Genomic DNA, 20027 nt, shown 5'->3' with positions numbered 1-20027 from the left:
TATATCTGCCACATTAACCGTCAGTCTTTTCTTCCAAGATGTGTAAAATGACTGCCGTTACTGAACATGTACGTTTTTTGTCATGGTTTGGTCGCGTCCTCATTACCATATCACAGACTGATTGATTGGTTGTACCAGAGGGACGCCAGTTTCAACAGTGGTGGAATATTTCAGCAGAGAAACCCTCTGCTGCCACTGATGTTTCTGCTGAGAAGCTGAAACAGCACTCTTCTCTTTGTCAGATCCCTGTAGGTATTTGTTAATGCAGAGACGGAGGAGTGCCTTATAAACTATGCATGCCATCTCCCTCTGGCAACCACCAGTAGAGAGCATAATGGCAGCAAAATTCTGGTTTCCATTAGTCCTGTGAGGCTGGTTAACATAAAATTATCCTTGGGGTTAGCAGAAAGCAGACAAAACTGGGCTGAGCGCTTCATTAAAGTTGCCGCATGATGGACACTGGACATCTATAAAGGCTGATTCGCATATAATGGTATTTTTATGACATGTCGGCCTCCAAAACACAAGTCAATTTATTCCTGCTATTTAAAACGCCATCTGCTGGCATGTCACAAAAATATAGCCTCTGGTCGTTTGCTCCATGAACTCCTACTTGCAGATTGATAGCAAGTCAATCTCCTGGTCAGCTGTCTGACCTCCATGCCGACACATCTCTGATCCAGCTCCAACTGCAAAATGGCACTCACCTCGTAGGAGGTCCGAGCTGGCGTAAGGTGAAGTGTACGTCCGAAACAGCAGCCAATCGAAGTCATCCTCCTCCCCCTGGGTGAAGTCACACAGATTGGGGTCGGAATCCTCTTCAAACGTGCAGCCAGCCGCTGGAAAACAAAGAGGAAAATTTAAACAATGGACATCAACCGCATTGATGGGTTTTCACTTTCAGTACAGAAACACATGAAGGAGAGAATAGAATAGGTCTGCAACTTATTTTCATTGTTGATTAATCTGTTAATTATTTTCCATTTCCATTCATTTTGCTTGTTTTGTCTGACCATCAGTCCCAAACCCATAGAAAAACAGTATTGACACTAAAGAAGCTGGAACGTGAGGATGTAGGCTTAATATGATCAAATTAATCGACCACATTCTTTACTGCAATCAATATTTCTTAAATATAACCCTGCCTAGATTAGGTTAGAGTGAAAGAACGAAGATGTCGTCGTTCTGCACTAAATGTTCACTTGATCCACTGACAATGAAATGCCACACTGACCACCTCCCTGCCCTTTCACACCAGAGCAACAACCTGCGTTTGTTATTGATGTGAACAAGTCAACACAGCTGAGCCAATCACTAGTGTTGTAGTACTCGAGATCGGTCTTGGTCTCGAGACCGGTCTCGAGACCATTTTTTTAGGTTCTTGGTCTCGTCTTGGTATCGACGGCATTTTTACTCGGTCTTGTCTCGGTCTCGGACCGGGCGGCCTCGGGTTTTTTGAACGAGACCGGTCGAGACCATTGCTGATAGGCTTTTTGTCCATGCTTTACTGATAAGAGTTTTTTTCCTGTCCTGACGCATAATTAATACGTGTCAGATTCCGCTCACGCAGAGAAATTACCAGGATAATTATTTTTTAATAGCTACATATTCGTTGCGAAAATTTACAAAACCAAAAGAACGAGTCCTCCAGCAATAAGGGGATTCCGTGGCCGTCTCATTTCTTGAGAAAAAAATAATTTTCAATAATGAGACGATCACTACATCGTCCTCACTGCTATTTTTATTTTCAACGATCCCGATCGGGTCCAGGTGGACTTCAGGACCAGGTTGCAGCACTACCGGCACCCCACATCTCCGCGATCCACCAGACCTGAACAGGCTGCAGTCCGTCCCCGATCCCAAACTCCTCGGCGATCGCTCGCCACAATCTGTCCCTCATCTCCGCATCTTTATAGTGTTCAGACTGTCATACGGCGCTTTGGTTTGAGTGACGGTTTTTGACGGACGAATACCCCGCCGCCGCCTCTCGTCGGCCGGCCAGCCACCGCAGCCTGTCGCCGGCCACTGCAGCTTATCGCCGGCCGGCCGGCCGCCACGGCCACCGCCGCCTGTCGCCGGCTAATGCAGCCTATCGCCGGCCGGCCGGCCGCCACGGCCACCGCCGCCTGTCGCCGGCTAATGCAGCTTATCGCCGGCCGGCCGGCCGCCACGGCCACCGCCAACTGTCGCCGCCAACCGCCGCCTATCACCGGCCGCCGCGGCCACCACCACCGCCGGCCAGCGCCAACTGTCGCCGGCCCCTGCAGCCTGTCGCCGGGCGCCGGCCGCCGCCGCTCGCCCAAAGTCATATATAAATAATTAATATATATCGCGTTTTTTTTAAAGTAAATAAAGGAAAACATCACACTTTGGCCGTTTGTGTCGTCTTGATCTGCTCTGCAATACATATATTAAATATTAACATTTATTATTGTACGATTATTCATATTTCCTCCGCTTTTTCCTGCTCTCTCTCCTCTCGTCCCTTCGCGATTTGTCTTTCAGCGCAATGCATGATGGTAAAATTTGCTCGGCTAGTGACCATCGGCTGTACACTACTTTTCACGATGCATTGTGGGAAACTTTGAGTGCACTATATAGGGAATAGTAATGCTCACTACACATTCGGACACCCCTACAAAATGGCGAACTCCCTATATAGTGCACTATATAGGGAGTAGGGAGTGATTTCGGACACAGCCTATGACTTGAGATTTATTTCATTCATTGTGCTGCTATGAAAACAACAGCACAAAGATTGTTTTTGTTGTTGCATTTATTTAAGAGCAAACTTAAATTAAATGTATTTTTAAAAAACTCCCATTTTGTTGTTTTTCCTTTGATCTATATGGTCTTGGTCTTGTCTCGGTCTCGACCTCTAAAAGTCTTGGTCTTGTCTCGGTCTCAACCTCTAAAAGTCTTGGTCTTGTCTCGGTCTCGGCACTCTCTGGTCTCGGTAATGTCTTGGTCTCGGTTGATGCGGTCTTGACTACAACACTACCAATCACACAGGTCTGATGCTGCTCAGTTGTGGTATGACAGGCTGCACGAGGGTCATTACAATACATTAAATCCTATAAATTGATATAGCAACTCAATACTAGTTGCTGACTAATAGGCAATTCTCAGAGAAGTATTACATTCTTTAACATGTAATGCCTGAGTTTGAATGGTCACCATCACCCTGAAAGCTGGTCCACTATCCCATATTATATACAAACATTCTCACACTCAAATGCTTCAAATAACGCACAACGTATGCTTCTTACGTGCAAAGTGTCTTTTCAAAATAAACTTTGCATCTTCAGAGGACGTTAGGTTTAGGCAACAAATCCATTCATCAGATTTAGAAAAGGAGCGTGGGTGACAACACAAGTCACATGACCATCGACAGCACAAAGGATTCACGTCACTCACGACTGATGTGGTGTTTGTTTGACCTGTCCAGCTCACCACCCTGTGTGGACTCTCTCCCTCTCTGTACCCGTGTGTTGCTCTGCCTGTAATGCAGCAGGTGGCTGCGTCACACACACACACACACACACACACACACACACACAATGAGCGTCAGTGCCAGATGCCATGGAGCACGGACCAAGCTGCGTTATTTGACACCTTGGCAGTGAGAACGGGCTCCACAAACACGGGTTTCTGTGTCGTTTTAGATAAAATAACATCACATGTGCACAAATACTCTCAGACCGCCAAACAAATCAAGCAATTAGCCATAATTACTTCAGATTCACACAAAGGAACAAAAACCCTGATAAAATCAATCTGAAGTGCAATACCCCTCCCATAAGGCTTCCACAAACAAGACTACATATCCCAAATCCCATTTGCAAAGGCATACAAATAGTAATAACATTTGGGGGGAAGCAGGCACCCTCGGGAATGTAGTGATTATCATAATACCTCACAACCTGCAATTCCACGCGCCAAAAAGCAAATTTTTCCAAATGATATTTAATAGCTATGGCTCTAATGGCCCTTGGGTCCTGAACGATGTGCTCCGGTTCTGCATCTGTTGCCATATTTCACATTAGTCCATCGGTGTGGACTGTGAGTTACAGTCGAACAGTGGGCACTTTGAACAGCCCAGTCATAAGACCAGAGTCTGTGTCAGTAATAATTAGAGCAGGCCAGCACGAGACGCGACATGCTAATGACGGGCATAACCATGAGCAGCTCCTGAAGGTGACCCATGTGGTTGGCAGCTTTATTGCAGCTCATTCTTTTCTCTAATCTGCCATTAAACAAATGGTCTCAATATGACAGGCTGCAGACAAAAACGCCAGCCTCACTGTAGCGAGGATACATAAATCTATTTTTACTACACATGTATGAGATAGCCACAGCTTCCAGCCATTAACTGGTTATTGGGATTGCTGAAATGGTTCTGTATGTCACACGCCAAATAAAATGGAGGACACAATTAGGATTATGACAGTTTTGAGTGCCATTGACAGTTACCGTACCATATTGTGCATAGTTTGTGAAATATAGCGTAGTGTTTCTGCAAAAAACTATTTTTAGAAATTCTAGAAAATATGCCATACGTCTGTATTCAACGGTATAATATGTAGACAGACACATTGCCGGTTGCTGTTTGTGAACACAGCATTCAAACGCAGCCCCTCGGAGCGAGTGGAAGAGAGAGAGCGCAGCAGTGATAATGAGCCTGTGAGGTCCGTGAGCCTCGGTACACCAAGGGCTAATGCTCATTGGCTGAGGGCAAAGCCTCCAGGTGGGGTCCAAATGCTCTGTGCCGACGCCCAGAGTCCCAAAAGCAGCAAAATAAGAAGAAATGAGAAAATGCAGGCAGAATCCAGAATTCTTTAAAATGAAAAAAGTTTCCTGAGAAAATAGAATGAGTGTAAGATCAAGCCTGCTGACTTTTGATATCACTATCTGACTCATTCTGCCTTTAGTAATGAAGCAAGGGATTCCTGCTGCTGCTGCTTCATATAGGTTTTATTGTTTACTTTTATTGTGAAGGAACTATAGAAATTGCAGAATTTCATTAGCGGTGCCACTATTCAATACAATTGCTGCCTTGCCGCCAACCGATCATGTTGCAGTTTACATCCATTGTTGTTCAATTTATTTTAGTTGGGTTAGTCACATACTGCCAAATTTGTGAGTGGGAGTGGGCAGGGCCAGTAGAACTATTGCATAATAAACTTAATTACAAACCCTCTTAATTGTTTCTCTTTTAGCATAAAAAAGTACAAGAACATTCTGAAAACTTTAGAAATTAACGACCAACTCATTTACAAAACAGTGGATGAACCGTGTGCGACGTCTCGCTGATCTCTCAGCTGCGACCAACGCCAGACTGCTGTTTTCTCAAACCTGCCAGCAATTCATTTATCTTCTCAGTTGTCCTTTCAAGTTCTTGTATTTTCTGCCATGATGCGTCAGAGAGTAAAGCGCTGAATATTATATATTCCTTGAGCACTGAAAGCTGATGTGAACACACCAAGCACACTGGCCTCGGTGAAGAAAGAGGGACTGGCCCATTCATCTATTTTTCCGCAGGCAGCTCATGCATGAACAGCCGTCTACACTTGACAGTGTGGTGTCATGTAGCCTACATAAGCATGCAGGATCTATAATCTCATATCCAGCACAGAGTCTGCTCCTCTTATTGGGACAGTGTGAACCCCGATGGACCAATAGGAATAGTAGTAAAATAGTACATGTTATTGAAACATTGGAATGAATGACTCCTCTGCAATTTTCACTTTGCATGCAGATTAAGTTGCCTGGATTGGATCCTTTAGTGGACTGGTTCTGGCCTTTGTGCCACATGTTTGACAACCCTACATTAAACAGGTCTGTGCAATTGTTATAATTAGCATATGAAACACTCAATTATTTTCAAAGGCGTGTTTTTGTCAGTGACCCTGACCATTGACCAAAAACTCTAATCAGCTCATCTTTCAGGTGGACATGCCTACGATAGCACACTCATGAGAATGGTGATTATGGATATGTAAGGTGTTATTTTATGAGTGAATTTATTACGGGAAAGAAATGGCAGAAGACGAGACATTCAGCTGTTCAAAGGAGAGATGAATACGACTTCGCTGTGTGCTCTTTGAGATATGCTGGAGGCTTACAGGTTGTCATCAACTTGCCATGATGTCATACAGAAAACCAATTTGCGTCGTGCCAGAAAGCAGCAGGAGAAACCAAAGAAGTTGTTGCCGCTTGCTTTGAAAGGTCACAGCTGGTCCAAGGTGTCGGACTTTCTCCGGATGGTGTACCATGCAGCACAAACACACTCAGGGTGCCCTTGCCTACAGTCAACCCATTACGTTACGCTTGCACCTTTGGTGATTATTCGATAACACCGGAGCACATCTACTATCATGTAAGCTCGGTCCATTGGGCGATATGTAGCAGCGAGCCAGCTTGAGAGAGGGAGTGTGGGTTTCTCCCTCTGGGTTTGATTTATTGCCCCGTGCTGGGCTGTTACTGCACAGCTCTGCTGCCGAGGCCAGGGGTTAATTGTCCCACACTGGGGTCTATTTCTAATAGAACAGCCAGAGATATGGGACCTGACACATCCAAACACCGGCACTATATTATTCCCCGTTGCTTCGGTAAATGAAGCCTGCAGACTCCTCCCCACAAGTCTCATCAGCCAGAAGAAGGACGTTGGGATGCTCGGCCGACGCCGGCCAAGAATGTCACCTCCTCACGACACACGAGGAGGGATCCAGCTCATCTGTCATGACAAAACACATTCCCTCCTCAGCCCCTTCTGGTGGACTGGTGGGTGTGTGTGGAGTGTCAGTGGCCATTTTTTCCCCCAGAATAATTACAGCATAATTTAGTGCGATGACCAGTGCAAAGTCAGACACTGCCGGGAGTTTATGGCTGAGGTTAAGGCATTCTTCACAGTCCGGCCTGTTGTTCATGCACCCAGCTGATACAAATCAACCTACACTTTAAATATACAGCTTTGTACATTTCATAACTAGATTTATTTTCACCTATTACAGTTACTTAATGTCAATATTTGGTGCTCGGAGAAACAAATCCTTAATGCACCTTAATGCAAATAACAAGGCGTGTATCATTTAAATGTTTTTAAGACTGCTAATCGATGTATCTGAGCTACTTGCCGGGCTCGTAGGCATTTTGAATACATAAGGCATGTGGAAAGAAAATGCTGGGACTTTTCTTGGGAGCCAAACGGAAGAACAGATTAATCAAGCTGAGAAGCAAGTTTCAAGGATGCAGTAGAAACACACAGCGGGTTTCAAATCAGCCTGCTGTGGTTCCCTGCACAGTTCAGAGGGAGACCGAAGAGTGAAAAGGGAACGAGATGACAAAGGTCTGGAGATGGTGGGGGGAGTTACAGACTCTGGTTTGGGCTACTATTTGGATTTGTCTTTCTGTTTAAAACTCTTAACATCAGTGTTTACCGCGATCAAAAGAATCAATACACAGCCTCTCTGACTTTATAGCAAAGCAAAATTAACTTGCGCTGTCAGAGGACGGATGAAGCAGCTCTTCGAATTTCATAACAACATAATAGAAATTGGCAATTTGTTTACAAGATGCTTCAATTTGCTACCACTTTTGTGAACGGATAAGTTAAAAAACGTTCCCCACTTTTATATATACAGTTAATCGTGGCTTTCCGTCTCTCTCTCTCTCTCTCTCTCTGCACATTAGTTGTTAGTGTCACATGTAGCCCTTCGTGTTAGATTTTGTCTCTCGCTGTTTACTTGTATAATCCCTTGCCTTGCTATCTAATTAGAGTGTCGGCTATGCACAGTGAAGATTGTCAGAGTCTCTGCTTATCCCCTTTATTTGCATATGTTTTAAGCATAAGGGCGCTGGCCTAAGCTTATTTAAGGTGTTACTCTTCAATTTTCCACTGGAATAAATCAAACACAGCAAAATAGGAAGTGTGAAGTGGAGTAGATGAGCCCCCAGCCCCCTTCATTTCAGTACAATGAAGGTTCCTATAGGCAGAAGCAGTGCTGTGCCATGTTGGCAAACCTCTATATGGAAGCAGGAGAGAGCAGCTGCACTCCTTCGGTGGAGCTGCTCCCAGACCCTGGTTCAGATACGTGGACGACACCTGGATCAAAAACCCGGAACACGGGAGGTTAAATCATTCACAGAACACATCGTCCGTCATTCCGTTGCGGGTGTCTCTGGGAAACTCTGGGAGGATATTCAACAAACACCACATCCCCATGCACTTTAAGCCCAGCAATACCCCGAGGCAAAAACTTGCACAGACTTGTCAGGTTAAGACTCAACAGTCCATCTGCATCTAGAGGACAAGGGACGCTCCCTTGAGGACGCCGGTGTTTGCATTCAGGCCAAGGAAGACGGATGAACGAGGGGTTAAAGGAGACATTTTTGTCGAACCTGGAACAGCCATCTCTCAACAGAGGAGGTGGTTTAAGACATCAATCAATCAGCCGCATCCAATACAGACCTGAGATCAGTCCCTGGACAAATCAACAACCATCCGGACTCTGACCCATGTCACCCTAACGACACACATGGGGGCAGGACGGGTCACCGGCTCTCAGGTGACCCATCCAACACCCGTTCACACCCATTGAACAGTTCACTTGATGGGTCGGGACCCACTCGCCATCATCAGAGTGCCATCTCAAAATGTACACTTTATGTAATCTGACATTTCAAAGAATTTCAAGGGCTGACCTGAAACACTGCAGTTAATCTTTGCACTTTTCAAATATTTAGCGGTGAGTGAGCAGAATAAAACAACAGTCCAACACCACGGAGCGGCACTTGCACAGATTGTAAATTAGTAGTACTTGTTCATGTACCACATCAGCCACTTGCAGAGATAATAAAAGCCATATGTGAGGAGACTGCTATAAATTAGCTCAAGTGATAAAATGCGCTACAAAACTGCTAATTGAAGGCATAAAAAAAAAATATTTTTTACATGGAAAAAAAATGTATCAGTGTGAAATTTAATATCACAATGTTAATGTATCATTTTTGTTTTGGGCAGATCCATGCTTCATCACAATGCAAAAACTATATGAAAATACAATATTACCATAAATCCTGTTCACGGACACAAAACATTATGATGGACTAATACAACCTGACACATTACAGCAAAATGTCACAGCAGAATCTCTGTTTTTAAAGTCTCACATTGTGTATCATTCTACCTCCAAACCCCGCAGTATTAAACAAGTGGAAAGGTAAATACCATTTACATAAGACTATGCGAAACATCGTCTGCTCCGAGTCCTTCAGGGTGCCTTCAAATAAAGTAGCATCATTAGTAAAGTGCTGCTATTTAGTGTAAATCAGGCAATCGATGATGGGACTTGTGTTTCTGCATGTAGAGGTGTCAGCCTTTAAAGCAGGGGAGTCAAACATACGACCCAATTTGTTCTCGGCCGGACCTATAAAATCCTTGGATAATAAACTATAAATGACAACACTGCTTGATTAAATCCCCTTCTTTCAGTGTATAAAGAGCAATACGTTCTGAAAACATTCATAATTAATTAACAATCACATTTACAAAACAGCGGATGAACAGAGATGTTTGCTGTTTTCTTCTCTGTACTCAGTTGTCCTTGCAAGTTCTTGTTTTTTTCTGCCATGATGAGTCTTTAAAGTACTGTGCTGAATAGCACTTGAGCACTGATAGGTGCTGTGAACATGCCAAGCATGCTGGCCTCCAATTGAACCTGAAGAAATAGGGACAACAGTGTTGTGTCATGCAGCCTGTATGTAAGTATGTGGGATCTTTAATATTGTATACTGCATTCTGCATTCTTACAATAAATGTATAAAAAGAAATGGGTACATTGGAAGAACAAAAACTCTGGCTTCAGCTATTTTACAACTTTGAGGACCTAATGATTTAAATAAGGTGTTCAAAGCTGATTGAAAGCAAAAATCTGATATACAGACAGTTCTTTCTCAGTTGAAGTCTAAGGGAAAGTGTTTTTGGGCCATGTGGCATTACAGGACGGACCCAGAAATTGCAATGCCATGGTGTGGCCGCTATGTCAAATTTGCTTCAAAGCCTGCTACGCTTCCTGGGGGCTTGATTCTTACGGTAAAGAAAGACCCACTGAACGTGCACCAACATTCATTTTCTATGAGACACTAGCTAATCGCTTCACAAGGCATTGTGGGATAAGGTGATGAAGGACAGACCAGTGGGGAGAAAAACAGAAAGGGGACGAAATGCAACTTCGGGCTAAATTCACCTGCCTGGGATGCAGTATTGATCAGGAAGTGTAGTATTTATACTGCGGAGGACAGGATGTATATATGTATACTTGGAAAATAAGATCCTCCTGTCCTTACTGTCGGGGACGATGTCTGAGAGATGGAAACCGTAGTAGTTAAGTAGTAAAAGTCAAAGTGTGTGCAGCCCTCGCTGGGAGCTCTTCCACTCCGCAGCCTCATGCGAGTCCGGATTGACTGAGTGTCTGGCTACTGGGGATCCAGGTGGGAACGGGTGAGTAATACTGGAAGCAGTTAGGGGGAGGAGAGCGGCTGATTTGCATTGCAGTGAGTGTGGCCCAATGCATCAGCAGGAGACAGGTATATTTATTCTCTACAGAGGCTCTCCTCCCCAGCACTCCCCTGCCTGCCTCTGAAAGCCATCCATCCCCACACCTGAATACGCAATGAAATCATCTCTCTGCCTCCCCGGGCATTAATAACTCAACCCCGGTGGCTGGCTGGGCCCGGTCACACAGAGAGGGCCAGCCAACAGATTGAGAGAAGAACGGGTCGGAGAAGGTGAACAGGTACAGTAAGTGCTGAGCTTATACGCTGTGAGAAAGGATTAAAAATTATAGTACTCAAGTTTACATTACTGAGCCTTATAGTTCCTTTTTTAAAGGAAGGATGGTCCTCCCATTGTTGTCAATATTTAGCTATTGTTGTTGTTGCTATTATTGTCAGTAGTTTTCTGCTATTTTCTTGATTTCATCATTTAATTTAACTTTTTTCTCTTTTCTTCATGATTTCATGACACTCATTGCCAATGGATAGTTGACAGGAGCGGATATATTTCTTTTTATTACATGCATACATTTCAGCCCCAGCCATTGTTAAGTCAAGTCATGACCTGAGGCACTTTATCAGACGTTAACATTTTTCTGAATATGCAATAGTTTACAAGACCTGTAAACACACCTGGATGTGTAATTGCATGTTGACACGTTAAACCCTTTGCCACATGTAACGACGGTTAGCTCCTAAACTGTGACAAATAACTGCAGCTATAACATTTAAATACTCATAAGATCCGCAACTTTTCTGTCTCTCAAAACTCGGAATTGAACAATTTCCCTTCAGAAAAAAGAAGAAAAAGAAACATACATAATTTCCATACAATAATTCAAATGAGGGAAAGGCACAGAGTTCAAGAACAATTCCTTTTTCATCTTGTGATGGTGAACAATGACACAGAGGCTTGTATTCGCACTGAATCTTAAGATACCAGTCGGCCACAGTTCATCTTTTAAATTAATTTTGCCTTCACTTTAAAGGGCTGCTTGAATATTTCATCCTCGGCGTTGGGTTGATGATAAAAGTATCTCGGATGTCAGTGGAATAAGGAGTCAAAAATATTCCAATATCAGCCTTTTCTGTGCTTTTCTGAGGGCAACAAAGACGGAAACAAGGATGCTAAGACAAAGGCAATCTGAGCTTCTTGTTCTCCTTCAGAGGGAAAAAAGAAACATCAATTATTCCACTTCCCAGTTCCTTCGGGTCTCCAACCCCCTACAGTAGGAGAAATCTCTGTTCACGCTGAGTTAATTATCATCCTTCTTTTTCTATTTTGAGGTGGGACTGGATTGTTGTGCATTCATCTCCACTTTTTGCATTTCCCTTCACTTCCACAGAAGACAAGCCACGGATGCATTGTGACCACACCGGTCTCTCCTGTCTGCTGTCTCTGTTTCCATGTCTCAATTAAGGCTCCGGGTCCAGAGATACTTTTTTTTTTTTTATCCCGGAGAGACGTATAAAGTAAGAAATTTGCAACTGTAAGATCAAAGCAAAGGAATGATTACCACAGAGTGTCTGCAGAAGAGGAAGTGTTGACAGGGAGAAGGACTATAAGACATGTGTCTCTGCAGCAAAGGGGTTCTTATCAAATATAAAGTATTAACTTCAGTTGATCAACAGAAAGTTTGATTATTGTATAAATGCCAACATTTGCTGTTTCAGCATAAGACTGCTCCCTTCTGGTTTGTATCATACATTTAATTCCTTTAGGTTTAGACTTGAGCTGAAGTGATTAGTCCATTAATTGGTTAGCCGAGCTACTGAAAATGACTCAGTAGTTGTTTTGAAAATCTGCTAATCAGTGATTTCTAAAGCAAACACTTCATATATTCTCTAATTATCAGCTTGTCGTATCATGTGTAATAAGAAAATTAATATCTTGGAGTTTCGAGCTGTTGGACTGATTGATGGCAGATGCCGACATCACTTAAACATCACCTATTTCAAAGTGGTATCAGAGTCCATCAATCAGCGACTTGTTGATGCTATTATCGGGTATCTTAAATATGCTGACTAAGCTCCAGTAATTAGTTTATCACATCAGTAAGAACCTGATCCAAAATATTTCCTCCGAAAATACATTATGCCACAGGACGGTTTAAGCACTCATTAAAAAGAGGAGATGAATACTACACTAGACACACCTCGCTCGTGAAATAATTGATGACTTTCATTTAGATACTAATACGTTATGACCTAATCATAATGACCCATCTTGGCATTATGAATCATATTATTTTTACATTCTCTACTCTGCGATACAATTCAAATGTGCTTAAGGGGTGATGATGATGTGTCAAACAAAACCCCTGTCTAATCTGATGTGCATTACTCGCCAGCACCTCCAGGTCCTCCGTGGAAGGGCTGCAGCCGGAGAAATGCACGACCGAAGAGAAAGTTGGCTTGAAACTTCCTGTGTGTTGTTGCAACAACAGAGCAGCTTAAGTAAATATGTGATTCATTCACTGGCTAAGTGGATACAGAAAGATGCTTTCAGGGATGACGTGATATGAATGAGCTCCACGGTCATATAAACGACCTCCAGGTTCATTTAAAGGTCATGGAGCGTGGTGACGCGGCGAAATGAATGTCCACAATGACTTTGGGTAAACAACCATCTCCCACACAAACACAAACTCTTATTCTCCACCCTGACTGACCTCAGCCAATTCCACGCAGCTCCCGACCAGCTGAGCCAACTCCGTTTGACTGTGCATCCTAATCAAACTGCCCGTAGCGTCCCGACTCGCCGGGAAGAAAAAAGAAAAGCAAACGGGTGTCTATCAACTCTGCTAAACCACATACCCGGCAGCAGCTTCATCGCTCTGCTGCCTGTCAATTCCACTAACACAAAGGCAGCCAATTGCTGTCTCCACAACCTGCAGCCTTTCAATTCCACTAACCCACATATAGGATCACATGAAGGGAGGGGAAGTGGGAGAGGAGGATTTCACTCCTCTCCTTCTCCCTCACAACTCATTGTTCCTGTTGTGTATGCAACAAACATGCATGCTCTTTCTTTGTCTCATTCTACATTTGGCATCAATAAGGAAGAGATAAAGGGCAGATAATTTTACCCCTCTGAAAACATTTTCTTCTGGGTAATTAATCCCTTATCTGGAACCACTTTACCAAATTTACTCGACTGAAAAATGTGACCTTTGTTCACCGTTGTTCTCAAAATGTTGCTGTGAGCACTGAAGTTATGCTCCATTTATTAGCAAAGCATCAACGACAGCACCACGGGCGCACACAGACGGTGGAATATTGGTTCTGTGTAATATACAATAAAATAGTCCCACAAGCTACGTCGATCACATACACCAAAGGTGATTTGCATGTGATGCACTAGGGAAAATAAACAATTATGTAAAACATTGAAAATTAGGACGCCTTCGCAAGCAAGTTTTTCCTTCTGAACCAGCCAGATTTTTAATTGTTTAATTAAAGCTTGTAGTGAAGCGGTTGTCACAGCTTGGCTCAGAGGCTGTAACGAAGACAAGGAGACCGAGTGAAGTTGCTACTAAGAACATAGATTTTCTTGGAAAAATAAGTAAACTAACACAAGGTGAGGGATCTGTTAATGAGAAGTGAATTGTACGGGTGTGTGACAATGTGTGGGAAGAACTGAAGAAAGTATTTATGGACAGCGCACACTCAGGTGTGATTGACAGAAGCTCACTTTATTTGTGCAAAGAAAACAGCTAAACGAGGTCCACAGTTCAAACCAACCCCCCCCAAAAACAAAGATAAAAAAACTGGTGTTATGAGCCATTAAAAGATGAATCACGTTAAACGCTTTAATAAAACTCAGGTGGCCTCTTCTAAAGTTAAAATGCTAATTGACGCAGCAACCACCCGTGTAAATCACATTGATGAAAGCAAGAACTGCATGAGAGCAAATATCAAAAACATCAAATAGTGTTGATGTTCAGTAGAAAACATGCAGCTAATTAGACTGTAAAATAGTGTTGGCTTGTCATCGGTTTGGCGTCTTCACAGCATTAAGCAGGTGCATGTAATGCATACAGTTTGTATATATAATTAAAAATAAACCAATGTTACAACACATTTAGTGCCAATTTACAATGAAGAAAAGTTTACCTCTTAGTTGAGACCTACAAACAGTAATATTCACCCTCAATCATTCCCACAACAAAATAGAAAAAGTAGTGGGCTTGATAACAACACTGCTAACAATCCCACAATGGGTTGCATTTTATAGATTTGGAGATTTTTGAGGCGGCTCGAAAAAGAAAGGAAAAGCAAACTCCACACAGCTATCTGTTTGTGTGAACTGACAGTGAGGGAGCAGCTTCGGTCCCAGTGAATACAGACAACCTGGTGCTCCAGATGGCTCAGTGCGCTCTGCAACTGTCCTATGGGGCAACTTCTGAACAGCAATGCTAATGTGACTGACAACAACGTCAACACGGAAACGAATGAAAGAAAAAAACGCATCTAATGCGTCGGACAAAAAGTCAAATTCAACTAAAGAGGCACGCTTATTCACCTTTTAACAGTTTCCTCCTCACCCTTCCAGCTTCCACCTGCTGCGCTTCCCCTTTCTGGGCTGCCACCCAGCCAGCCGTCAACTTCCACCTGATCGTCTAGCATCCGGGCAGCTCCGAGCACATGCTCCTTTGGCCTGCTGCGGACCTACTTCCTGGTGCAGCTGCCACCTGCCCAGTCGCGTGGTGTTTTGCATCAATCTCGCCTCGGCCGGTGCCAAGTGGTCAGTCCGGTGCGTGTGCTCAAATATGCGCGCCTGAGTGTCGGCATGTGCGCTTCTGTCCGCAGGCATTCATTTATGTGCGATGGCCGCCGCTGCAGAGACAAGGTGTCACTCAAACGGAGATGGACGTGTGGAGAAATGGGAGCAGACATCCAGCAATGGCACATGAGGATGTGCTGTTTAACACTCAATCTGAGGGGAGACGGCCACAGAGAAACTGAGTGCTGCTGCACTCTGTGTTCATTCTTATTCCTTCCTCCATATAGTGAACCTCAAGTCCGAGAGTGTCCTTTTAAGTCTCATTACTTGGCTTTCAACTGTTATTCGTTTAGTGTTCGGCAACACTTACCCTGCCCTTCCTGCGCTGCAGCGTCAGTGTCTACAGATCCGGACTGAAAGACTAGACTTTGTTAGTTCAGCTGGTCCTCGCAGTGGACGTGGAATGTGTAAAAAATCAGAGCTAAACTCCACGTCAATCTGTGGTTTGAATCTTTTTTTCCCCCCATTTGTGATGAATTCCAGATACGCAATGAGAAAAACAGCAGCATTAGAAGCCGCGGCTGATTTTGGGACACGCTGTGTGTTTTCAGACATAATAAAGAAGCGTGCATGAGCGTTTCCACTGGCCTCTGGGGAACTAATCAGTGACTATCTGCTGTTGACACAATGTGAAGAGAGAAAGGAGAGGATCGGGGTGCAGAACGTCGAGAGGAGACGAGATGAGGACAAAACTATGTTGCAGCCATGTTAGGCCGAGTGGAGACGGTAGGAGCAAAAAGCCTTGTTTGAAGTCATTAGCCATGCCTCAGTCGCAGCACTTTGAAGACAGTCTCAAAGCTCTCCGAGTGGAAAATACCATTTTGAATAAAAGCCCTGTCTGACTACCAAAAAACCCATGAGGAACCCATTCACAGATAGAGAAATTGCATGGACAAGGACATGTAAAAAGCCTTCTCATAAAGAAGATCTACTTGTTAATATCCTTGACACATATGGCGTGTAAAAGATTGAATATTTCATTGCCAAAATCTAAAAACTGATTGTTTGCTAGAGCTAGAGAGAGAAAGAGAGAAAGATCATAAGGAATAGCACTTACTCTTTCTATTTACCTCAGGTTAACCAGTAGGGGACAGTGTTTAAGTGTTGGGGGGAACAGAGAGAAGGAACGCTGCCAACATTGTGTTGTCAGAAAGCTAATTAAACTCTTGGCTCGTTGTGAGGGAGGCGGCGGTCGGTGGATGGACTTCAGCCCCTCCAGGAAGCACCTCTGTAGCTTCAGAGCGGCCGCACTCACTGAAGCACATTTTCCACTGAGTCATACAAACAGGCCGGTGACAGCTTTTGGATCATTCTCTCTCTCTCTCTGCTGATCGCCGTCCTCTCTCTCTCTCTCTCTCTCTCTCTCTTACTAGAGGTCAAAATTAGGTTTCCAAAAGAAAGGAATTCTGGGAATCCGTGTGCAGCTTCTATCGCTGTGCCCTGTGTGAGCTGATGAGTTCCTCATGTGGGTGGAAGACATTCAAAAAGGAGAACACAATGCACAACAACACAATAAATTTTGCCCGGAATCGGTGGTCACCGCATTGCACTGACAGCCAGCAGCAGCGCTGTCTGTAGCCGGCATCTGTGTTTTTATTGGCCTATGAAAGTGGGAGCGTCTACCGGCAGCTGTCTTGCTTTGAAGTCGTGAGATGGGAGCTGGAGATGAAATGCCTCCATGACTTGGCCTGTTCTTTCATTTATTTGGTTACTAATATTGAAATATGTGTACTTGGCAATGAAAAACTGCTTCTTCCAAACTTTAAACAGTCCCAACCTTTGGGGAGAAAACTCTACATGTAGGAGCTCGGCACATTTGTCAGGTCTTTATGCACAACATCAAATTAAAAATGAAAACACTCAAAGAATACAGAGAGTGGTCCCTTTGGGGCCCCGCGGAGCACCGGTCCCTTTACGCCCAATTTCTTTGAGAAATCGTTCTGCTGCTGGAGATAACTTAGTAGCAACATGAAAAATTCTGGGAAATTTGCAGAATAAGGACATTCTGGTGGCAGACGAACAATGAGAGACAGTGAGCAGTGTTTCCCCTAGAATTTTTTTCAGGCCCGGTGGTACCCACCGAAAAAACCCTAAAGAGACGAGACGTGTGGGATGGTGTATTGGTGCAGTTGGATTAAGTCAGGTGGCACAGCAAGCAGTCTGCAATTCTGCAATTATTATATTTGCATTCAACATTTTTGTTCAACCAGAGTGTATTCAAGATCACAAGGAGAGAGTGACTTATTAAGGTGCTGGTTGATGGAAATGATCAGGGTCCAGAAAAATATGGCTGGAAAATGATGAGCATCACATTAATAGCTACAGATACTGTAAAACACTACAACGACATATGAGTGCATATATTGTCTTATTTTATCAAGTAAAATATAAGTTATAGGTTTACTCAACAGCAGTTAACTCAAAGTTCCACATCTTATCAAAAACAATCCTCCCCCCGGGGAGGGGGGGCAAACGGGCTTTGGCCGGTTGTACATACGTCATCACGTCCTAATACTACACACACATGGCGTGATGTTGTTTTTAAGGAGCGCCGTCTCTGCATTTATTTCTCGACAACACTCGACCTGCATCAGCGCATGTGCGCACGAGCGGATCTGTGCGAGCAGACAGCGCGAGCGCAGCGGGTTTTGGACGGAGACACACAGCGGCATTTTTATTATGTAAAAATAAATAATAATGTAATGTAATAAAATAAATATTATGGAACCTATGGAACGGTTCCGCTCACACCACGAGTCTGAAGAGTGCAACAGCTTATCAAAATACAGTGTCAACGTTCCGTGTTTTCAAAGTAGAAAGCGACATCGTGGTGGTTTAACGAGGCGGAACGGCATCAGAACAATATCAAGCACGTAAAGTACACGAGGGAAGAACGTAGCGGGAGCGCGCGGCGAGGATTGTTGCGGCCGCGCGTCTTGCGGAGCAAGTCTACTGTGCTGCGCGGAGGCGCTCCTAATGTAAATGATTATTGATTTATGAATGAATTGATAGGTGGCTTATTTTTGGTTTATTGATTTTTTTTTTGGCCTGGCGGCAGGTCTCCTTGGCCTGGCGGGCCGCCAGGCCTGTACAATGGTAGGGGAAACACTGCAGTGAGCAACGGGTTTGTTGCCAGTCAGAGCAGTTCCACGGAGGAGCAGGATGGGTAAACAAATGTGCGTGACAAGATGTTGCTATAGTGATGGAAAATATCATAATAAACACAATTATTTCAGGTCTGCTATTGTGTGTCGTTATTCCAGTAATGCATACAAAAATACAGCTTTCTCTTGTTATTCTGTTGCAAACTTAAACATAAACACACTTATGTAACATTCGGTTATGAATTCCGTCTCGGAGGATGGCAGAAAGCTTCAATATTTTTACTTTGGACGGCAATGCCATCTCGCTCTCCTAAATTCCAACTGCCATTAAACCATTTTTTTTTTATTTGCCTGTGTTCGTGGTTACACATGAACCTGGACACACGTTTCATGACGTGCAGCAGCAAACATTCCTTAGATAGCCCCCAGATTGCCCGTAGCAACGCTCTGATCCGCTGCATCCATGCAGGGCGTAACCCTGAACATTAACAAAGCCAACATAAGAGCATGCAGAGCCTTCAGATATATCTGCGCCCTGCTGTGTCTCAGTAGTGATTCTGCCCCAGTTGGTTAGCCTTAATGATGGAAGACCCTTCGGGGCTCCTTCCATCTCCTCCACATATACAGTTGTGGGACCCGTGCAGAGCCAACTAGAGGCCGTGCCGCCACAGATGGCCGCCAGCTCAAACTCGCTGAGAGATGGCGAGGACGGATTGGGAGGGCGGTGGAGCAACTTCAACTCGGAGACTTGATGTTTTATCAGTGGAATCATATTCTACAGTCATGATATCATATGATGAAGGGCCAACTTAAGTTATACATATGAGACGTGCTTTTACAAAGCAATCTATCGGTATGTATCCATTTTTCATTTTATATGACCTACTTCTCAAAGTACTCAGTATTCTCTTTTCAGCACAACAACCGACATCAAACACCAAATGAAAGTCCGCAATCAAATATGGAGCACATCGAATCATCCAAATGACAGACATATGACTAATATGCTATCAATCTTCAAAAAGACAATCATTTGATCTTACATCTACAACAATTTCTTTTTAGAAATAATGTAATAAACATCCTTCATTTTTGTCCGTCTAATAAGAGACGTTATCTTTCCAGACAGCTGAGGAGAAATATGACATTTAATTCACCAAAAATGTTTAAAAATCCAACGTGTCTTTTGTGAAAAATGACTTAAAACCCCCTTTGCGCACCTCATTTCCGACAGCTATAAATACACCTCAAATACATTTTGATGGTGGCATGTTGCAAAAAGGTTTTAGCTCCCTTCAAATATGGAGTTAGCAAAAGGTCAGAATAGATTTCAATCCTTTCATGAGGTTTTACCCTTTTATAAGAGCTGCACTTTTGTGTAAAAAATATCTTCCATGAAGACAGGTCTCTGTAAAGGTCTGGAAAGGGGAAATTAATTTTACAGAGCAAGGAATAAATTTACATTTAATTGTGATCAAAAACAACACTTTTAGAGATGAGTTATAGCATTTTTCCAACATAATCATAATAATCGCTTTGTTTTTATTTCAGCTTTCATACATAAAATTCTGTCCAAGTTATTT

General features: G+C 43.6%; 1 protein-coding gene across 4 annotated transcripts in view; it reads right to left on the bottom strand.

The window, feature by feature from the left end:
* Nucleotides 1-20027, bottom strand: part of ptprub (protein tyrosine phosphatase receptor type Ub) — a 147675-nt gene that overhangs the window by 100987 nt on the left and 26661 nt on the right. For all 4 annotated transcript variants that reach the window (XM_084026917.1, XM_084026918.1, XM_084026919.1 and 1 more), the window contains exon 2: nt 708-839. In XM_084026917.1, the coding sequence (XP_083883043.1) occupies nt 708-839 (132 nt within the window). The remainder of the gene's footprint in view (nt 1-707; nt 840-20027) is intronic.

Source organism: Eutrigla gurnardus (genome assembly GCF_963514095.1).
Source record: "Eutrigla gurnardus genome assembly, chromosome: 14".
In the NCBI taxonomy this organism is placed as follows: Eukaryota; Metazoa; Chordata; class Actinopteri; order Perciformes; family Triglidae; genus Eutrigla; species Eutrigla gurnardus.
This window is presented reverse-complemented; position numbering and strand designations above follow the sequence as displayed.